General features: G+C 40.0%; 1 protein-coding gene across 3 annotated transcripts in view; it reads right to left on the bottom strand.

The window, feature by feature from the left end:
- Window positions 1-22,059, bottom strand: part of SVEP1 (sushi, von Willebrand factor type A, EGF and pentraxin domain containing 1) — a 2,252,988-nt gene that overhangs the window by 748,129 nt on the left and 1,482,800 nt on the right. For all 3 annotated transcript variants that reach the window (XM_044061036.1, XM_044061037.1, XM_044061038.1), the window contains exon 33: window positions 10,761-10,937. In XM_044061036.1, the coding sequence (XP_043916971.1) occupies window positions 10,761-10,937 (177 nt within the window). The remainder of the gene's footprint in view (window positions 1-10,760; window positions 10,938-22,059) is intronic.

Genomic DNA, 22,059 nt, shown 5'->3' with positions numbered 1-22,059 from the left:
AAAAGCAATATAAAATCAATGAGATGGGCGCTTAGTTTTTATCACAAACTATTAAGAAAAGTGATTATTATTATTATATTATTATTATTATTACTGTTATATTATTATTATTATTATTATTATTATTATTATATTTTATGGTATTTTTAGATCACCACAGTTGTCCTTTAGCTACTCCCAGTGTCTCTTCCTTGATAACAGGGTGTACTAAACTTGAATTCCCTCCCCTAGAACAGCACCATTCACGTTTAGGTCCAGTGACCTGAACAAGGTATTATGGGGCAGAGTTATACTCACATTATCCAAGGGGCTGACATGCAACTGGCTAGAGGTATATTACTCAAAGCTCTGCATGCCACTCAGCCAAAGGTTTATCACCCTTGTAACGCACCCCAAACATCCTCTTGTCTCGACCAGGGATCAACCACTGAGGTATGCCATTGTCCATGTTGTTCCCTGGTCCCTCTCCTGAGACAGGTGTTTTGACATTGGCTGTTCATCTCCCTCCCCACCCCCTACCAGACTCTTTTAGTGCCTAAGCAACTAATCAAACCTGGGGTGTCTGAGATGCAGTTAGTGGATCCATCCCTCTATAACACGAAGTAAATTTAAAAAATGCTAATGTCTGTGCCAAAGGTATGCATCCTATATTTATAAGAAATGTAAAAATAATTTTTAGCTCTAAGAAAGACAAATTAAAACATTAAACAAATCTTTTAGTCAGGGGTTGCACTAATGAAGCAAAGAAATGAAGGGAAAGATAATGAGGCTAGTAAAAGGTACATGCCACATTTAAACAATGTAGAAATGCCCCATTTAATGAACAATATTAATAAATATTTCTTGTGTAAAATTATTTATTCATTTGAGTCAAGTTCCATAAATAATATTAAGAGTAACTGCAAATCTGAAAGGTATGGAGGTCTAACAAAATTCTTATCTGAACAAGTAAAACTTGTTTTTTCAAAAAGCACCAAATATAAAAAGGACTTTGTGGAAAATCATTAAAGTGGGCACTTTTACTTCTGTCAGTTATTATTATTATTTTTTGTCATCCACAAAGGAAAGTGCAGTTGTGTTAGCTATACTTACCATAACAGCAGATGTTTGAAATGCTCACTGCTGCTGGAGACCTTTTGCTATATGGATTGAATCCTGCCTAGGACACAAGTGGCCAGCTTCTCAAAACTCTAGCTCTCTCCCACACCTTCATTCTAACTGCTGATTGGTGAGCCCTTTGTAGGGGAAATCAACAGTCAGAGTGAAGGCAACTTCAAGACTTTCTTGCCTATACAGAAAGAAAAAGGCACTCATCAAGAACATCTAAAATATTTAAATTTGTTTCTGTCTTTCGGCTTTTCCCGGTTAGGGGTCGCCACAGCGGAACTCCGGTCCTCTAATGATTGGTAGTTGATTTTTACATGCCGAGTTACCAGCCCTGATGTACAACCTTCAACGAACGTATGCCCATTCACTCATGTCTCCACGCAGAAGACGCTCTAGCTGAGAATCGAACCAGACAGCGTCTTACTGTGAGGCGACAACGCTACCGCAGCACCACCACCATAAATATTAACCAATAACTTTATATCACACCAAAGTACAACTGTGTAAGTTGAACTTACCATAATAGTAGATGTTCAAATGATCACTGCTGCTATAGCCTTCGCTATATGGGTTATACACTGCCAATGATCAGCCTGCCATCCTCCAAAGCTTCAGGGTACCTCCCACATGCCCAAAATGTCAAGCTGCTCAAGCTGAGGTGACTAAAAGACAAACTTGGGAGCAAAGTCCTTCAAAGCTTTCCTGGCAGCAGAGAGAGGAAGGCTGACCCCTGGAAGGAAAATGCAAGGAATTACAAAAATAAAATAAAATAAAATAAAATAACATAAAATGAAATCTAAATAAATAAATAAATGTCCACACCCTGGCATAAAAACATACCGAAAAACAAGGGGAAAAGAGGGAGTGGCTACTGTAATAGTGATCATTCAAACATCTACTTTTATGTTAAGTTCAACTTATACGGCTGTACCATAATCATCATATTGATCACTACTGCAGTAGCTTAAGCTATATGGGTAAATTACCTTAGTTAATTACATTTGGGAGGTAGAAAGAGAAGAGTCCAGGAGCCCCTGGAGAATGGTCCTAGCGAAGCTTAATATGGATCTAGAGAAGGAATCAAGCTTACAGCACTTTGTAAAAGTATGTACAAAGGACCAAGTAGCAGCTTCTAGAATACTTCTACAATCCAGCCCTTTCCAAAAAGCCACAGATGACACCAAGGACCTGGCAGAGTGGGCCTTGATTCTGCCTGGAATAATTTTGTTATGGTGAGAATAACAAACGGTAATAGCCTTAGACAACCATTTGGAAATATTCTGTTTTGACATAGGTTGTCCCTTCTTACCTTCACAAGAAATGAATGAACAATTAATATGAAGATGTGAAAGATTTAGTTCTGTAAAGATAGCACCTGAGTTGTCTGTAGACATCCAAGGTATGGAGTATCATTTCTCCCTCATTTTTTAGGTATAGGAAAGAAAATGGGGAGATGGATAATTTGGCTCAAAATAAACTCAGACGCCACTTTAGGCATAAATGAGGAATTCGTTCTCAAAGAAATCATGTCCCTATGGAAAATGAGGTAGGGTTGACTCATGATAAGAGCTTGCAAATTAGATACCCTTCTTGCAGAGGTCAGAGCAATCAGTAAAATCATTTTCCATGTTAATAACCTAAAGTCAGCCAGATTAATTGGCTGAAATGGAGGAATTAGCTTCTGTAGGAGGGGCCACCAGTTTTCTTTGAGGCCTCTTATGCAAAACCCCTTTTAAGTACATTTTGACATTAGACTGCATTGAAAGAGGAGGATCCATGGACAGACATGCTGAAATGGCCAATAAATGGACACTGACAGAGGAATAAGAATGGTCATAGGGTAGTAACTTATGCACATATTGTAAAACCAGAGGACAACTAGCATTGAATGAGTGCTGGTTATGTTGTTGGCACCAACTAGAAAACCTTTTCAATTGTATGATATATGATTTTCTAGTAGCAGGCTTTCTTGCTTCCATTAATACCAGATGCACAGTCTCAGAAAACAGATGCCTAAAAGCAATTAAGCCCCTATCATCCAGGTGGCCAATTGAATATGATTAATTTCAGGGTGTATCAAAACCCCTGTACTTGTGTGAGTAGATGCAGTCTGTGAGGAAGCTTGCTGAAATTGCCCCTGGTCATTTCTAAAAGAAGGGAGGACAACAGTTGCCTATGCCAGAAGGGAGTCACTGCAATGATCTTGAAGGATTCCTTCTGAATCTTCAGAAGTACCTTGGATATTAGTGGAAAGGGTGGAAAAGTATATAGAGCTTTATTTTCCTAGGAAAAGAAAAGGTATTTCCCATCCAGACCTTCTTGCATGGAGTCCTGGAACAGAATCTTGCTAGTTGATTGTTCAGACAGGAGGCAAAGAGGTCTGCTTCAGGAACTCCCCACAGATAGACCATATCTTGGAAACCCCCTGATCTAGTTTCCATTTGTGAGTGTCTGTCTTGGTACTGCAAAGCGTGTCTGCCCCACAATTATGCTTTGTTGGAATGTAGGATGCCTGTAGAGTGACACAGTGCTGGGATGCTATAACCCAAGCTAACATGGCTAGTATGCAAAGGGTTACAACCTAGTTCCCCCTTACTTGTTGATGTACCACATGACTGTGGTATTGTCTGTAACTACTTTAAGGGGTCCCAGAGGACCAAAGATGGTTCAGAAAGTGGAGTGCCTTGATCAGGTCAAGCATATCCTTGATATGTATGTGCTGGCTTCTGTCCTTGGTGTCCCACACCCCCTGCACTTTATCCCTTCTGAAACTGCACCTCAAGGAAAGTCCAAAGATTCTGTGATGACTGACTGCTTTGGAGCAGAGAAGGAGAAGGAGAGACCTGGATGTAATGTGCTGGGATTTGGAAAGCTAAGGGATGTTAATGCCAGAACTACAGAGATTTCAGATGACAATATATCTTTCTCATGTTTAGTCTTGCCAGGGCATCATGAGAATTATATATGCCATGAGACCCAAAATCCTGAGGTATTGCCTCACAGTGACCAAAGTCTGAGTGAAAAACCTTAGAAACAGATCTAAATAAAGATCTATTTTTCCTGTGGAAAAGATTTTTGAACTGAGGTGTCTAGCTGACATACAGGCAGACAATCGAATTCTCTGCAGTTAGCTCCACAAGATATTAGCTAACAAAATACTGAAAATACACACATCAAGTGAAAAAACGGTTTATTTTACAGAAGATAAAGCTTTCGGGAAACACCCTTCATCAGTATTCAGAACTCATTTTACACACTTCTTAATATACCATAATGAAACACAGCACATGACACAGGCCACCAATAGTAAAAAAAAAAAAACAGACAATTTAACAAATAATTAACATCACATCTACTTTTAAAGTAGGAATATAAATTTAAAGCACATACAAAAATAAAAGACATAAAAAATGTTCTTCTTTTATAAAATCTAAGACATTATTTATTTGTATTCCTTCTGCTTGGCAACTAATATTGGTTTAAGTGTTACCATATTATTAAGCCCAGGATATTTATCTGTTTTAAGTCCAGTAATCTAGCTATACTCTTGATACATCTAATTTATTATCCCCTCCTAGTAAGTTCTTATGAACCACCTTAAATTTAAAATCATGTATTGAGCCCCTATCTAAGATGTGCCTAGCTAAAGCATTCATAACAACACATCTCCTAATGTCAGACTTGTGTTCAATAATGCATTCTTTTAAACGTCTTGAACATTTGTCCACATAAAAGCATTCCGAGGGGTGGGCATAGTATTGTGACATAACAGAGAAGCCTTCCCTGTTCCCTTTCCCAGGACCAGCACGAGTGGCTCTCCCTTGCCTACTGAGGGGACCTCCAGATGGTATATCTAACCGTGGTCCTTAGTTTCTGTAGGAGCTACACCAGAGGTATCCAGGGTAAATGATGAGCGGTCTGAGTTACAACAAACGGCCACAGCAGAGTCTCAAACCTGCGGCTTTAGCAAATTGCTAGCCTGCTGTAGTGGCAAAGGCTGTTTGCTTATTTTTTTTCTTTTTTTAGTTGGAAGAAAGACTGACTGTGGGACCAGTAGTCTGTTCCATGGTTAAGAAGAAAATGACGCCTCTTTCCCAGGGATGACAAGCAGCGATTGCCAGTAAACACTACCAATCCAGGAAAAGTTACTTTTATGACAGAAAAACACAGTAAAAAGCACTTAAACATTATGATAGCCCAAGAAAAGTAAAATAAACACAATTTATCCAGAAGAAAAAAATGTTTTCAGTTACTTTACACAACTTTTAAACTGACTGGAAAAAACAAGTGCTCCATTTAAAAGTGCATTACAGTATTGAGACAGTCCATTAAAACAAAATACTCATAGCTTTAAAATTTATTTCCTGAATATGAAAATAATATAACATCAACATAATTAAGAAAATTGAAGTTTTTTTTCACAAAAGTGAACTTGTCTGCCAGCACAGGAAAGTACAAGCTGACCATCAATCCTCAAAAGCCTCACAGGAATGTACTCTTCAGTGGCAGTATAGCACTGAAGGGCTTCATGCCCAAACTTGTCTTTTAGTCAGCTCAGCTTGAGCTGCCTGACAGTTAGGGTGCATGGAAGGTGCTCTGAATCATTGGAAGATGGCCGGTTGTTCTACAGCTACTGCAGCAGTGTTCAATATGGTGAACATCTAACTATATACAGTGGTACAGGGATGGCAGGTGGGTGCAGCTACTGCAGCAATGAGCAATTCAGACATCTACTGTTATAGGTAAGTGCAACTCACACAATAATACTATGCGCTTATCATTCTCACTGTTGCAGTAACCTTTTAGCTGCAAAGGTTAGTTACCAAGGCCTATCCAACCTGGTTGGAGGAAGGATAAGGATCCAGGAGCTCCTGGAGAAAGGTCCTAGTAAATCTAGTCCTGGACCTGGAAAATGAATCCGGTTTGCAATGATTTGTAAAAATGTGAACAGAGGATCAAATCGTTGCCAAGGACACTGCCTGGGACTGCTTTAACATAATGAGTATAACAAAAGGAATTAGCTGATGATAACCATCTAGAAATAGCTGTTTTGAAACCGGTTGACCTTCCTTTTTCCCATCATGAAAATATCTGATCAGTTTTTCAAAAGGACTTGCTTCTGTCACGACAGTACCATAGCTGCCTATGCATGTCCACAATATGTAGAATCATTTCTCTCTGGTTTTTTGGGTCTGGATAGCACACTGAGAGACTGATGGCATTTTTAAAAGAAACTTCTGAAACAACTTTGGACATAAATGAGGAATTTGTTCTTATTGTGACCCTGTCTCTATCGGTTTACCCATCATAAGAGCTTGGAACTCAGATACTCTTCCTGCAAATGTCAGAGCAGTAAACAGTACAGTCTTCCATGTAATGAACGTTGAATCTGCCTGATGAGCTGGTTCAAAGGGAGACATAATTAAATTTTCTAGCAGAAACTTAAGATTCAAGGAAGGGGCTACCTCTTTTCTAGGAGGCCTAATATGTAAACCCCCCCCTTAAGAAACTGCTTTACTAAAACAGAGAAGAAAGGGGAGGCTTGACTGGAAAACAAGCAGAAATGGCCACAATATGTACCTTGATAACTGAAAAAGACAGGCCAGGGAACAGTAACTCACACAAAATGTTTCGAAACCAGAGGTACATAAATCCTGATGGGACCCTAGTCATTGGCTAGGTACCAACTAGAAAATCTTTTCCACTTACCAATATAAGATTTCCTTTCAGGAGGTTTCATTGCCTTCTTTAGTCCCTGCACACATCTTCATAAAAGCGGTACCTAAAATAAATCAAAACTGAATCATCTATGCATTTAGTTGAAGTTACTTGAGACTGGGATGTACCAAATTCCCCTTGTCCTGTGTGAGTAGGTCCAGTCTGCAAGGAAACTTTTGGTAACTGCCTTTGGCCAATTCCTTGAGAAAGGAGACTAATGTTGCATGGGCCAGAAGGGTGTCACCACAATGATTTTTGGAGACCCCTCCTGAATATTTGAATTATCCTGGGTATAACTGGAAAGGGTGGAAATGCATAAAGGAACATTCTTGTCCAAGGCAATGAAAATGCCTTTGTTTATCAGGTTTGCTTACAGGGTGCCTAGGAGCAGACACTGTTCAGTTGTCTGTTATGAAAGGAGGCAAACAGATTTATTTCAGGTTTTCCTGACAAACAGATCAACATCTGAATGACCCCCTTGTTGAATTTCCATTCATTCCTGCTCAGCTTGTCTGCAACTATATTTTGCTCTAATGGAATTTAAGTTGCTTGAAAGGGTTCAAAAGTGCTGTAGAACTACTTCCCAAGCCATTATATGCAAGCCTGCATGAAAGGTATGACCTGAAAACTCACCACTTGTTTATGTATCACTGTGGTGCTGTCTGTAATCACCTGAAGAGGTCCACAGGAGCATAGATGATGAAAAGATTTTAAAGCATGGATCACAGCAAACATCTGCTTGACATTTATGTACTCTGGTCAGTCTGAGGCATTCTACAGGCCTTGCACCTTTTCAAAAGCTGAGATGGATGTAGTTACAGATTGACTGGGGATCTGAGGAGGAAATGGGAGATCGTGATTTAGAGTCATTTGCTCTCACCACCACTGCAGTTCCTTTTTGACAACGCCTGAGATTGGAGTCTGAAATTCCAGAGGATTTTTATATAAACCATTGATTTTTTTCTCATGTGTAACCTAGCCAGGGGGATTATGAGAATCATAAAAGCCATGAGCACTATAATACTGAGAATTTCTCTTACAGATGTCTGGGACTCATTGGAGAAGCCCAGGAAAGTTTCCAGATGAAAATCCACATTCTTCTGTGTAAGAAAAACCTCTTGCTGAGAGGTACTTCAACCTAGTCAAGAAATCTCTTTCTCTGGTTACTCCAAAATGCATTTTCTAGAGTGTCTCCCAGAAACCAAAGAAAAAGGTTCTCTCTGGCCTGAATCAGACACTGGAACAGCCAAACAGGACATGGCTACCCTCCACCCCCTGTCCATCATTGCTGAAAGGACTACACCAGGGGAACCCGGAGAAGCAAGTTAGTTGTCTGAGGAAAAATTGTTGGCCACTACAGGTTCACTCACTAATGGCTGAGGCAACATCTGAGCCTGTGATGGTGGTAGTAAATTGTGTTAGTTCTTCTTTTAATTACAGCAGAACAATACCCAGCAAGACTGGAGTAAGTATCCATGCTGCAGTCAAAAGAAGAGTTCTGAATGCTGGTAAGCGAACAAGTCTGTCAGAAGGTAAGTTGTCAGACAAGTATAACAAGCAACAGACAGACACACACACACACACACACACACACACACACACACACACACACACACACACACACACACACACACACACACACACACACACACTTGTACTTTTCCACACAGTCTTCTTTTCTGTTAAAAGACAAGCATAAAATGGAAATACTTTAAGAAATAAAGCAGTTCTACAAAATGTACCCTGACAGCAAAAAATAACAGGTAAGTTGTCATGAAGTGTACATAAACATTAAAACATTAAAACAAGTCTGTCCTGTTAAAACACTTCCTGATCCTTATAGTCACACATTTAAATTTACATACCCAGTATACCTTTATCACAAACTTAGCCAACTTTCCAAATGAAAAATAAGCCCGCCCCTTAATCAAAAATTGTGGTTTCTGACAGGAAACATCTAATACTGTGAAAAAATACCATGTTTCTTAAAGGGGAAATATACCTTTTAGTCACAAAATTTAAAAAAATTAACATTATTTTCTTAAAATAGCAACAATTTTTGTGTGGAAGGGTTCCCCTTTGGGGACTTATCAGACACAAATGAAGCTTGAAGGCCAATTGTTGCCTCAGAGCTGCTTTCTCTTGAGGTGGCAAGAAAGTACTAAACTTGCCTTCACTCTGGCTTCTGAGTTCCCTCCAAATGACAGGTTAATCAGCAGAAGGTGTGAGAGGAAGCCAGAGCTTTGTGAAAATGGCCATTTGTTGTATCCTGGCCAGGATACAACCCATATAGCCAAAGGCTATGGCAGCAGTAAGAATAATGAACATCAAAAGTTTAACCAACATGTGATAGCTAAGGAATCCATAGCATGGTTAGACAAACTGCAATACAAACTGTACTATTTACACAGCAAGTTGTACGAAATGGTAGGCCTTATGTGTGGGGCTGATATGTTGATGACTTTATGAAGGAATCTCTGAGTATAGGTGTGCTATTAAAGGACAGATTTTTTTGGAAATGCTTTGTTTAAGCAAGTATTAGTTCTTCAGTTTTATGTAAGTTTTATGTTTTGCAGTAATTCCCACTGTATTAAGAGATGGCTAAATGGAGGCTATATTAGCATCATGAAAATATTACGGCAAGTTCTGTTGAACAAGTTCACAAGTTATTACTATATGATTGTTCAGGTAGCTCATTTTAGCCTAGCCACTGCAATTCCAACTTGTTGCAGTCTCTTTCCATGAAGGGTAAGACAGGGGTATATTTATGGTTACCTATCCATTCATCTAGATCGCATTTGAAGAGGGTAAGAAAACTACTTTATTTGGTATGAAGGGGAATATGTACCAGAAGAGAGGAATGTTTTAAATGAGGTAGCTATCATGCCAGGAGGGTGGCTTATGTTTCATTGAAGGTAAAAGGCTTTTCTGTGGGTGCTCATTTTGTTGCCAGTTCTGCAAATATTAAGAATGTAGCTTGGGACCAGGTAATTTGAAGTCTTACTGGTCAGGCAGAGTTAATTCTTAAAGAGTCTGGATGTGACAGAGTAAACAGACAGGGATCTAAGGTATTCTGCATAGGTATGCAACTCAGGACATTCATTTTTTTGTGAGAATAATTGGAGGTCTTTCAAGTTGGATCATGTCTGCACAGATATATCGCAAAGAGAAAAAATATCATGCCTACAGCTATTGAGGTTTGGGTTTACTGTATGCTAGGAAACCCAAGCTCTCTGCATGAAAGTTATGCAGCAATGCTGGATACCTACCCCCAAAGACAGGCAAGCCAGCATTGGTCATTCACTTACTAGCCTCTCCAACTGGGTCTTCCAGTACCTACGCCACTACCTGACCCCGAGTCATCTCAGTTATACACAGGGATTTATACTTACTGGAACTAGCTATGGCATTGTTTGATTATTATCATGGCGGTGCAGTGGTGTAATGGTTAGGGTTGTCACTTCACAGTAAGAGATTCTCTGGTTCAATTCTCAGCTGGGGTACCTTCTGTACGGAGTCTGCATGTTCTCCCTGCATTTCTGTTGGGTTCCTCCAGGTGCTCCAGTTTCCTATCGCATTTCAAAGACATACATCTGGAGCATTTCTACTCAGGCCTCCACTGAAAATGGGCTCTGTCCCTGTTGGAATTTCCTGGTAAAGAAATGTTAAATAAAATAAATAAAAGTTATGCATTGATTGCTACTATATGTTATTGCCTTATTTTGAATTCTTAATTTTTTTTATGTATTTTGCTTACTATTTTAAAAGGTGTGGTTGACTTAGAGGTCAGCTAGTCCAGTCCAGCTTCCCTTCAAACAACCCTGTAAATAAATGCTTGCACTTGCTATGGTGTAAAACAAATGGCATATAGCTATGTAGTAGAACCAAAGCTCACAGTGCATGTCTCACTGGTGCTAGACATACGACCTTCATACCTTGACAATGAGGAAGTGCATGATCCCACTCTCCCGATTCCAAACAGGTGACATGAAAAGCTCCAGACAGCTCATAGCCCTCTTCACATGTGAATGTCATTTCACCACCAACTGTATAAATGCTGCCGTGTATCTGGCCATACTCCATTCTGCCGGGATCTTTACATTTGACTGGTTCTGGAAAAGATGATGAAAAAATATCAATGCTTTAAACTTTGTTAAGGCTCCCATGTTTATAAGGTATCCTAACAAGTGATTATGTATGACAAACAATATACTTTATGAGTAATTAAGTACTTCATTTAACCAATAATGCCTAAGAAGCTGTGTACTTCTTCAGGATTGTGTTGTTGGTAGCACAGATGAGCTGTGACATAGCCAAAGGTGACTTCTTTCATAATGGCTTCTCAATTGAGAAATGGTAGGCCATGAATCTGGCATAATGATAAGGCTATCTGTAACTTTACTTTCTGTTGTTTCTACACTATAAATGCTGAACATACACATTTAGTTTGTAACTGCTTTAATAATTTCATATGTGCTCCTAAATGATTTTGTAGATATCATTTTTAAAATATTTCTGACTCATCCACAAACGAAGTATTCATATTCAAAACTATGGGTTTTATACAACATTTAAATAAATTACCTGTATCTGAAGAGGACTTACAAAAGTTTATCCGATGTTATGTGATGTATATATATGGTATATACAATCAGAGGATGTATACAGCACATTTCTAAACCTAAAGTCATCAGATAAGCTTCTAACACTCCTTGTGTTCATTCATCTTTGGACCATGTAGCATAGAATTCATTAAATGGTATACCTTCTGGTCAGGTAATAAAGATCAACAGGAAGGACTGTAGTCAAGGGTGTAAAAGTTCATGTTCTTTCAAAGTCATGCTTTAACCATATGTAGCAAGGAGATGCTGAACCTAGCATGGGTTGTCTTGTTGCAGAAACATGCATATAACAAACATCTTTATCTTTAAAAACTTATAATTCTTAACAACATTAGTGAGATACTTTACAGCTATGACATTGTTCTAATCGAGTATTTGATTTAAGAAGGCTGCCATTAGGAGCAAATGACTTTCAGACTAAAGCTACTCCATATTAATTTCGGGTCTATATTAGAACACCGAATGTTTAGGTGATCGAACACCTAAACATCGATCTTCTAATATCAAAAGCAAAAAACAGCGACTGGACGATTTAACGCAGGGAAAGATTTCCCTTAGCCGTTTGCTGAATTTTGCCATTTCCTATACTGTAAAGCAATCTCGGAGTTGGTATATTTAGTTAGGGGGGGTGGGGGGCAAAGCCCCCCACTTACTTTGGATGTAAAGTTTTGTTTTGGTTTAGTGGCCAAAAGACGTGTTTCCCTGGGACATTTGCTGTTTTCAGATTCGATATTAGACGATCGATGTTTAGGCGTTCGATCACCTAAACATTCAATCTTCTAATATAGACCCATTAATTTCTGTCATCTCCATTCCTCTTTATGTTAAGATTGATGATCGAAGACCAAATACACTAGGGATGTTTGCTGTTTGTCATCAAGACTAACCTTGTGATGGTACAAATAATAGGCTATTGTAAGGAGATACAAGTTCTACACAGATCCACTCCCCCTGCAGATGTTAAACCTGAGAAAGGACTAGCACAGTGTCTTTATTGTAAAATGTTTGTCTGCAGTACTTGTTTTAGTTCACATTTCAACAATCTGTGTGTTTGTCCTGTGTTGAGTGAGCTGCATATTAAAAGCGCTTCTGTCTATTCTGTCAGTGCCATACAGTACCATGTGGCACTTATGTCAGTCTTTTCTAAAAAAATTACTAGAATTCAAAAATGTTCTAGAATTTTATTGCCTGTTAGTAATTGCAGGCGGGGGTAGTCTCATTCATTGATATCCTGTCACTGCCTATTTAAGTCGTACATTTTGAGATATTCTCTGCTTAAAACCTCAGCTTTTGCCGGCTAAGATCTAGCTGTATTCACCTGGACATATAAGAGAATTTAAGTACTTTTTATCTGCACTTTTTTTAAATAATACATCATTTAAATTGATTTATTTGTGTTGCATTGAATATTAACTGAACTGGAAGTTTTGACTCTGTTTTTTTTCAGTTAGTTCCCCACCCGCCTTCTCTGTTTCTGTTTTGGTGTTAATCTTTGTGGCTTTGAAACTGCCCGCCCCTCTTGTAAATTTGTGTTTGGATACTCATTCTGGGCCCATCTCATTTGCTCACTCAACTGAGTGCAGTGAGATCATATTCTGATTTCAGGCACTCCTACTGTGTACAAAGAGAGCATCTGGGAAAGAAAAAAAAATTAAGCTTGTTTCCTGCCTTTCCTGTAAGTGGTCTAGACTGTTTGTAGGTTTCTAAGCCCCCAAGCCTTTCTGTGTTGGAGGGAAGCCTTCAAGCTTAATTTTGTTTCTTAGAACTAGCCAGTTTTCTAGTTTCAGCACTCAAATCTGTTTCTTTGAACTCAGCACTTGTTCAGAACTCGGTGTAAGCACTAAATAAGATGCAAATTACTACAGCACTCAACTTTCCTCACTTGTCTAGAGGAAATCAGTTTTTAGTACTTAATAAATAAGCACCTATCCAGGCATGTCTAAGGGTCAGCTCCCGGTGATTTCTCCTGTCTACCTGATGAATCTGGGCATCTTGGGGCAATGCAGCTATTGCCTCATGTACACAGACAACCTTCTCCTCCTACCACCCCACACTACAACCTGTGAGAGATGCACTTATATAGCCAAACTGGAAGCAAAGCTCTCTTCACCCAAGTCTGGACTAGACAGTCAAGAGGAGAAGCTAAACACTTGCACCACACCACACTCATCACATAGTCCCTCAAAACCTAAACCACCAAAACACACACATAGAAACACAAAACACACACCTACATTTGCAGAGGCTCTCAATAAAAACCTGCCCAAGCATCAGGGATCTCCAAAACAGAAACGCAAGCAAACTCCACCCCCAACACAACCCAAATGACACATAGCCCACAAACTCAGTGTGCCACTCAACCACAGCCCATAAGGCATAACAACGTACCCAACACTCTAGTCATAGGTGACTCTATAGTCAGGCACACTGATGTTCCACTCACCAGACTAAACATGGAGAAAGTTACTGTCAGCTGCCTGTCAGGTGCCAGGATCCCCCACATAACACACGCACTCAGGTCACTCCACAATAAGTACAAATATGACACTGTCATTATCCATGTTGGTGTGAGTGACCTGAGACGTACCTCCCTGGACTACATGAAAAGAGACAAGGAGGAGCTCTCCGATCTTGTAGCCCAGGCAGGTATGACCCTAGCCCTGGGTAGCATCCTGCCATCACCCAGAATGATACCACAGTACAAGGACAAAATGACTGACTTCAACAATTGACTAAGCTTCTCGTGTCATTCTAAGGGGATCCAGTATTTGTCTGCCTGGGACGACATGATCAACAGACCAAGATGCTTTTCCAGAGATGGCCTGCACCTGTCGCCCTTGGGATTCCGGATACTGGCTAAGGCTCTTGCCACCCCTATAGTGCCTTTTTAGGCAAGGTTCAAATGACAAATTCACCACCATAACAGGTACAAGCAAGCAAAATCTGAGGGTAATGCTACTCAATGCTAGAAGTCTAAACCTCAAAATGCACTCACTCGAGGCACTCCTTAAGATGGAGAACATCGACATCTGTGCAGTGACAGAGACCTGGTTCAAAGCTCCAGAGAGCACCCCTGCATTACCAGGCTATAAATCATACCACACCTTTTGGCCAGGTAACCTGGAACGAAGCACTAAAGGTGGAGGCGTGTCCATATTCATTAAGGATATCCACACCTCCAGGATAGTTGCACAGCATAATGCATCCGAGATTATCCAAGTGCAACTAACTCTGGGCAAGACCGCAATCCAAATTGTAGCTTGCTACAGACCCCCCACCATGCCCCAGGATTCCCACTCCTCATTTCTTGATACACTGGAAAGTATTAGGGTACAACCCAACACCCTAATAATGGGTGATTTCAACTACCCCACCATTAACTGGGAAAACTACTCATGTACCAACTCTTTTGCTCAAGGTTTTCTGGAATTCATAAATTCCAACGCCTTGGATCAACTTATCCACACCCTCACCAGGGGCAGAAATATCCTAGACCTGGTCATTACCAACATGGGCAACCGGTGTTCCACACCAGAGGTCATTTCCTTGTTGGTCAGATCCGACCACAAGCTAATCACCCTAGACATCCACATCCTGCCCCCACCTCCAATTAGGGAAACCACTGTAAAAAACTTCTCCAAAGCCAACTTCACACTTTTTAAGACAGAAGTGGCAAACATCATGACATCCATGCAGACGGACAATATAGGTACGACTGCTGAATCCTACACAAATGCACTTTATAAGCACTTACACGAGTGCATGGATCATGCTATCCCTAATAGAACCAAGATGCTATCCACCAAAAAAAGGAAGTCAATCTGGTGGTCCTCTGCCATAAACAAACTCTACAACAGAAGAAAGAAACTGTTGCAAAAAAGAGTAAAATCCCATGACTGGAGGAACTCCCTGGTCAACTTCAGTAAGAAGTTGAGATCCCTCATAAAATCCTCCAAAGTTAGTTACGAAAACAAAATTGCCACTGACTCTAAAGACAACCACAAAGCATTCTATAGCTATATCAAGAATCTCAATGGCAACACTCAGATCTGCTCTGAGTTACAGCACACTGGCACTAAATATACAGAACCAACTGATATTGCCAACATCCTGGCAGATAGGTTCAGTGCTAACTTTACTCCCCTCTCACCCCCTAGAGGGCCCATCTCTATACCGGAAGAATGCAAAGTTCCTGTAATCACGGCTGCACAGGCAAAAAACACACTCTCCAAAGCCAAGAACACAGCATCCATGGGAACTGACAAGATCCCAGGCTGTGTTCTACATGAACTAGAGAATGAACTGGCACCCTACCTAAGTACCATGTTCAATCATAGCCTCATCTCAGGCTTTGTGCCCACTGAATGGCGCACCACAATGGTTATCCCACTCCACAAAGGGGGAGCCCTGACGGACCCCGGGAACTGCTGCCCCATTAGCCTGACAAGCCTGGTCTGCAAGGCCATGGAACATGTCATCATGGAACTCAAACAAAGACATTGGTAATCTCCAAACTCTGGATCCTACCCAGTTCGGATTTGAAAAAGGCAGATCATGTCTCCTAAACCTGATTGACTTCTTTGAAGCAGTCACCAAAGCCACAGATGAGGGTAAAGTGGTTCACACAGCTTATCTAGATCTCGCCAAGGCTTTCAACGCCATCCCCCACTCTGGAATTATAGATAAGCTCACTAAACTAGGTATAAATCCCTATGTCACAAGGTGGGTTGCCAACTGGCTCACTGACAGAACCCACACTGTGAAAGTAACAGACTGCAAATCCGACTTCAGACCAGTGACAAGTGGAGTACCACAGGGTTCAGTCCTGGGTCCTCTCCTGTTTGGTATCTACTTCTCTGAAGTACAGGCTAACACAGAAGGTCTTTGGCTAACAAAGTCTGCAAATGACTGCAAACTAGGAGCCATAATCGAAACTCCTAACGATGTGGACATACTACAAAAGGGCCTCACTGAGAAAGATACCTGGTGTCAAAGCCATGGCCTGAAGCTCAATGCCAAAAAGTGTATTGTCATCCCCTTTGGTAAAAACTCTGTGCCCATGAACTACCACATAGATGGTAGTCTACTTAATGCCGAAAATGTGATAAGAGACCATGGGACACAGGTGGACAGTAGTCTCTCCTTTGATAATCACATCGCCACAGTGGTCAGGAAATCCTTCTATGTGGCTCACCTCATCACAAAAGGTTTCTCATCCAGAAAAAAAGAGGTCATTGTTTCCCTCTACTCATCACTCATTAGACCCATTATAGAGTACAATGCCCCTTTTGGTATGTACCTCACAAGACATCTGCAACAACAGGAAAGGCCACAGAAATACCTCACAAAGAGGATTACTGGCCTCAAACAAATGCCCTACGCAGACTGTCTCAAAAAACTCCAACTCTACTCCGTCGCATATCGCCTACTCAGAGGTGATCTCTGCCTAACATACAAAGCTATGTCAAACCCAGAGCTGTTGGGCATGCTCCACTTAAAGAAATCCCAATCCCTCCGAGCTACACGCTCTAGGGACCTAAACCTTGTCACCACAATAAACAGAACATGCTGGAGGGATAGATTCCTGTCCCAGAGACTTCCCATACACTGGAACAGACTGCCAATCTATGTCAAACAGAGCTCCTCATTAGCACTCTTCAAGAAAAATCTTCATGATTTTGAAATTCACCCCAGGGATCACTTCTGTGGCTCTGCTCGACAGGGGCACAGGAAAATAATTTTCTTGGGTGGCGAAAGCCAGGGTACATTTTTGGCTAGGCTTATATAGGCCCTAGGGCCAATAGCCTAGTACCTACCTATGAGCCTATGAACCTATGAAAAGTTTGTCACTACAATTATGTTAGTTTCACTTATTGTGCTCTTATTCAATCTACTGAATAATATATGACCTAATAACTTAATGATACTTAGCCAGTGCATTTTCCTCACCTCATTCTATTCAAATGAAGTACAGTTCAGCCTAAGTGAAGGATCCATGTTCACATCTTGAAGCCTGATGTCACACACTGGTTCTCCTTCAGAAGCCTGAATGCCAAAATACTCAAAATGTTTAAGATGGAACTGGCAAAAAGAAACCAAACAGTGTTTCTTTTTGCAAGTATCTGGAATGTGCAGGATTGTGACATAGCAGAGATCAGGGGTATTGGTTCTTTTCCAATTGTGATGTAATCTCGAAGTTAGAATATAGAAATAGCAGGGTTCAGGGGGGCTTGTCTGGTAAGTTGTTTGTTTTTCAAGCATTTTGGCTCATTCTTTTGTGTTTTGAGTATTTGGGCATTTGAGCTTCTGAACTAGAACTCAAAAACTATATCACACTTATATCAACATTTTAAACAGAGCACAGCCTGTTACTTGACACACTGAGCACTGCCATGAGCCACGAATGTAGTATCATCATTCATGTCTGAAGCTGTGGTGCCCCCTGCTGGTACTGCACTTCTACAACATCAGTACCTGAAATATGCACTCTTCAACAGTCTGTGCCCAGGATCGGCACTCCCTTTCTCCTACCTAGTTGTTGAATGATTTTAATACATGCATCATGGACAATACACACATACTATAGTATCTGGGGTGGGTTTCAACAAAGAAGCAGTCACTGGAGTCAGTTTTTGACTTAAAAATCATATTTACTGACAAATAAATGATGTTCTGAAAAGTAAAGAAATGTAGTTGTCATCAAATATGTCAGTAAGCAGTCTGACATAAATAAATTTACATTTCAGGCAGGCTTTTTGCAGTAAAGCAAATTTTTACACTTAGACACATTGTTCCTCTTTAAACAGGACTTTGACAAAGTAACTGGCAAAATAAAACAGCACTTTTAGAGACCTCTAGACAACAAAATAGTTCTCATCCAGCAACAGCACTGGGAACAACAAAACATCTTCATCCTCTGCCCAGGCAGTAGTAACTTTAGTGGGTTTCTCTTCTCAAAGGTGATGTAGCTTCCCTCATAGGGATACCCTCTGGATTGTCTTCCTTCTGGTTTAATTAACTTGAACTAGATCTCCCCTGGCACTACTCTGCCCCAAACATCACAAATCAGCTGTGTATCAGGGCTCTGTGCTTAAAATATCCTCCACCATCCTTACTTATTTCTGTGTTAATCTTTTTAAAAGGGATCATCTACTACTATGCTATCTGATTCTTCTAAGCCAGTACATTTAAACAGCCCAGCTACCACTATACCACATGACCTCTCTCAATGAAGAACCATTGGTTTCATCCTCAGCAGATAGACTGTATGCCTGGCACAGCACATGTGTATTCAAATGTCTGCAGACCGTTTTATGTATCTTCTTACAGTTAAAAGGCTGAAGGGTCTTTGTCCACTAAGATAGCTTAGGGTTGGTGTCCTTGCACCAGAATAGCTATTAAAGGGTTATGATCTGTGACTGGCACAAATCCTCTCCCCAGAAGATAATTTTGCAGGGTGGTGAGGACTGACTTAAAGGTAGAATACTCCCTTTCTTTAGCCAAGTAGCATTTCTTAACACTACTAAGCTTCTTACTAAAATACCCGAAAAGGTGTTCCTCTGGCTATACAGCCTCAACAAAACTATATTTATGAATACCTCTGAGTCATCTACATATACCAGAAGGAGTTCTGTAATGCTGCGAGCTGTAAGTATGTGCTCTTATCATAGCATATCGTTCATCTGTCTAGAGGATTGATTCATTGCATTTGTTTACTTTTCCTTCAGTGCAGCTTTACCTTTAGTCAGCTGCAAACAATACAGTCAAAATCTGGAATAAACTTCCAATAGTGATCAAAACCCAAAAAGCTTTCACCTGCATTTCCGTGGTTGGTGTCAGCTAATTTTCACAGCTTCAACTTTTCCAGCCTTTTACTTAGCCCAGATATTAGGATTCTGCCATCCCTAACTTCCATGTAGCTGGATCAGGATTTATCCAGCCTGACAAAGAGAGTTTAAAATGGTTTCGACTTTAGACAACTGACCCTTCCAATCTTCAGAGAACATTACAATCTCATCCAGGTAGGCTTTTGCATATCTGGTATGGGGTCGTTCATGGGGTCGTTCACCAGCCTCTAAAATGTTGCAGACACCCCATGGAGAAGAAAAGGCAAACATTTACAATGAACAGCCCAAAAGGTGAAGAAAATACTATTTTTATTTACTGTCCAGGACTAGTGAGATTGGCCAATAACCTTTGGTTAATCCTAAAGTGGACAGAATCCTAGCCTTGCTCAATTTCCCAGTAAGCTCATCCTCTCAGGGCATAGTCTATGTGTCAAATTTACATACAATGTTTAGCTTCCTGAAATCATTGTATAACCTTATATCGTCATCAGGTTTAGGTACCATAGGATGGAAATATATCCCTTAGTCCAGGGGATTCTTTTATAATCTTATGTTGAGGCATTGTTTCATCCTTATTCCTATCTGCTTGGCATTATAATTCTGATATCTGATATGGTTTTATGAGTACTTTTCTCCATGCATATTTTTATGCTGTGCTGAATAAAACTAATTTTACCACTCAATTCTGAAAATCTGTTCTAGAGTACACATTATTTCTGAAACAATGATACTATCTCCCATATTTTTATACTGGACATTCTGCAAGAATTTTAATTTTCCTGCAGACATATTAATATTTCTCTCTATGGTTTCAGAACACTTATGGGATATAACTGTTCTGGTTTCCTTTTTCCCAGCTCTCTCATTTTACAAGTAGTTTTAATACTTGTTTCTGCAGTAGGTACTAATATAAATACTTTATCTCCTGCTTTGAACTCTCTCCGATGAGCAGTTTGCTATACATTTCCTATTGTTCCTGCTGTGCTCTCTTCATAAATCATCTCAGAACATCACAGTTCTTAACCTTACAGGTCAACAATGTTCTATTACAGTTTTAAAGGGGGTACATTCTTCCTAGTTATATCTAGTAACTCTTGGACTGCTATGCAGAAATTCAAATGATGTGGACCCAGTTGAGGGTTGATTTACTTCTGTTATGGGAAAGACAAGAAATGGCAGCAGCTGATCTCGTTTCCCATCTCGCTTTATAGCCTTTCACAACATAGACTTTAACATTTTATTAAAGTGTTTAACAAGGCCATCTGTTTGATGGTTAGTACACAGATTACCTTAGCTGTTTCACTTAAAAGCACTGGCAATGTTCATAGATTACTCTGGGCAAGAATGGGGGTCTTGTCAGTAATATTTTTTTTGAAATTCCTACCTTGGAGAATAGCATTACTAGTTATTTTGCTATGGGCTTTACATTAACTGCTTGCAGGGGTTATGCCCCTGGAAAATCTTGTTGCATAATCAACAATTAGCTGATTATGCTGACGGCCACTATTTGATTTTACAAGTGGATCCAAAATATTCATTGCTAAGTATTGAAAAACAATGTCTAGACTGGACACATGGTTCTGTTCCCATATTTTGGGACTCGCTCAAGTGGGTCCTGACATTTTAGATGTTTACCCTATCCTTTTTTTCCCCTGTAGATCACTAGGATGCGAACTTCTATAGCTTTGAGATAGCTTTCCTTCCTCCTCCTTTGCAATTTTGTTTGATAAAAATTCAAAATATATTTCCTGCCAATGAAGACTGACATCCCTTTTATACCTTCTTCTTCTTGTACAGCTAGCACAGCTACATTAAGAAAGCTATGTACTTTCTATTATAAGAGATCTGGATGAGTAGGCCCAACTTCATCAATAGCTGTATTAATGCCATCGGTTATGCAGTTTTTCATCTTAAATTCTTCCAGCCTTCAAGCCCCTGCCATTTTAATGTGTAAAGACATTCCACTGCAGGTCTCATTTATTCCAAAGTGGAAAAAGATGAAAATTCATTGCTTGTAGATCAAGTCAGCAGCAAGGACAGTGGAAGGTGGGTATTTTGACAAAGATGGGCTTGCCCATTATCATTATGGTAAATACATAACGTTTGTATCTGGAATGAGGAAGTCTGTCATCATCAACAGCATAACGTATTCTCAAGCTTATCTTCCTGAGTCATCTTCCTCATAGAAATACACCTCTAATCACTGTGACCCCAAAGGAAGACCTAGAGCTAGAGATCATAGCAAGCTTGTACTATATTACAAAGGTATTCGGTGAAGATCAATGTGCTGCCGCAAAAATGTCACCCAAAGCTACATTCCAAAAGAAGGCCTAAGATGACACCACTGCTTCAATTTAGTGAGCCTTTGGCTGTTACAGCAAGGTCTTATTAGATTTCTTGTTATGCAAGTTTATGCAATTAGTCTCCGTTTAGCTAAGGTCACTTTAGAGACTATAAAACCAAGTTTCTTATTAGAATAACATGGAAACAGCTGTTGATTCTTCCTAAATGATTGGGTCTGTAGACATAAAATCATAGTTTTCAATGGACAACTATATAATGTAAAATGCACTCTCCTATAGAGGAATAGTTCAGAAAGAATATAGGCAAAGGAACTGATTCATTGACATTTGTCTCGATGGCTATCTTAGGCATAACTGAACTATTTGTGTACAAGAAAATTCTGTCCTTATGAAATGATAGGCACAGGCAAGTCTTGCAGATCAAACATTCTTAGATAAAATTATAGCTACAGGAAATTTTTC

This window comes from Protopterus annectens, chromosome 2.part0 (genome assembly GCF_019279795.1).
Source record: "Protopterus annectens isolate FY-2018-M chromosome 2.part0, PAN1.0, whole genome shotgun sequence".
Classification (NCBI taxonomy): Eukaryota; Metazoa; Chordata; order Ceratodontiformes; family Protopteridae; genus Protopterus; species Protopterus annectens.
Note: the sequence above shows the minus strand (reverse complement) of the source record. Positions and strands in the feature narration are given on the sequence as shown.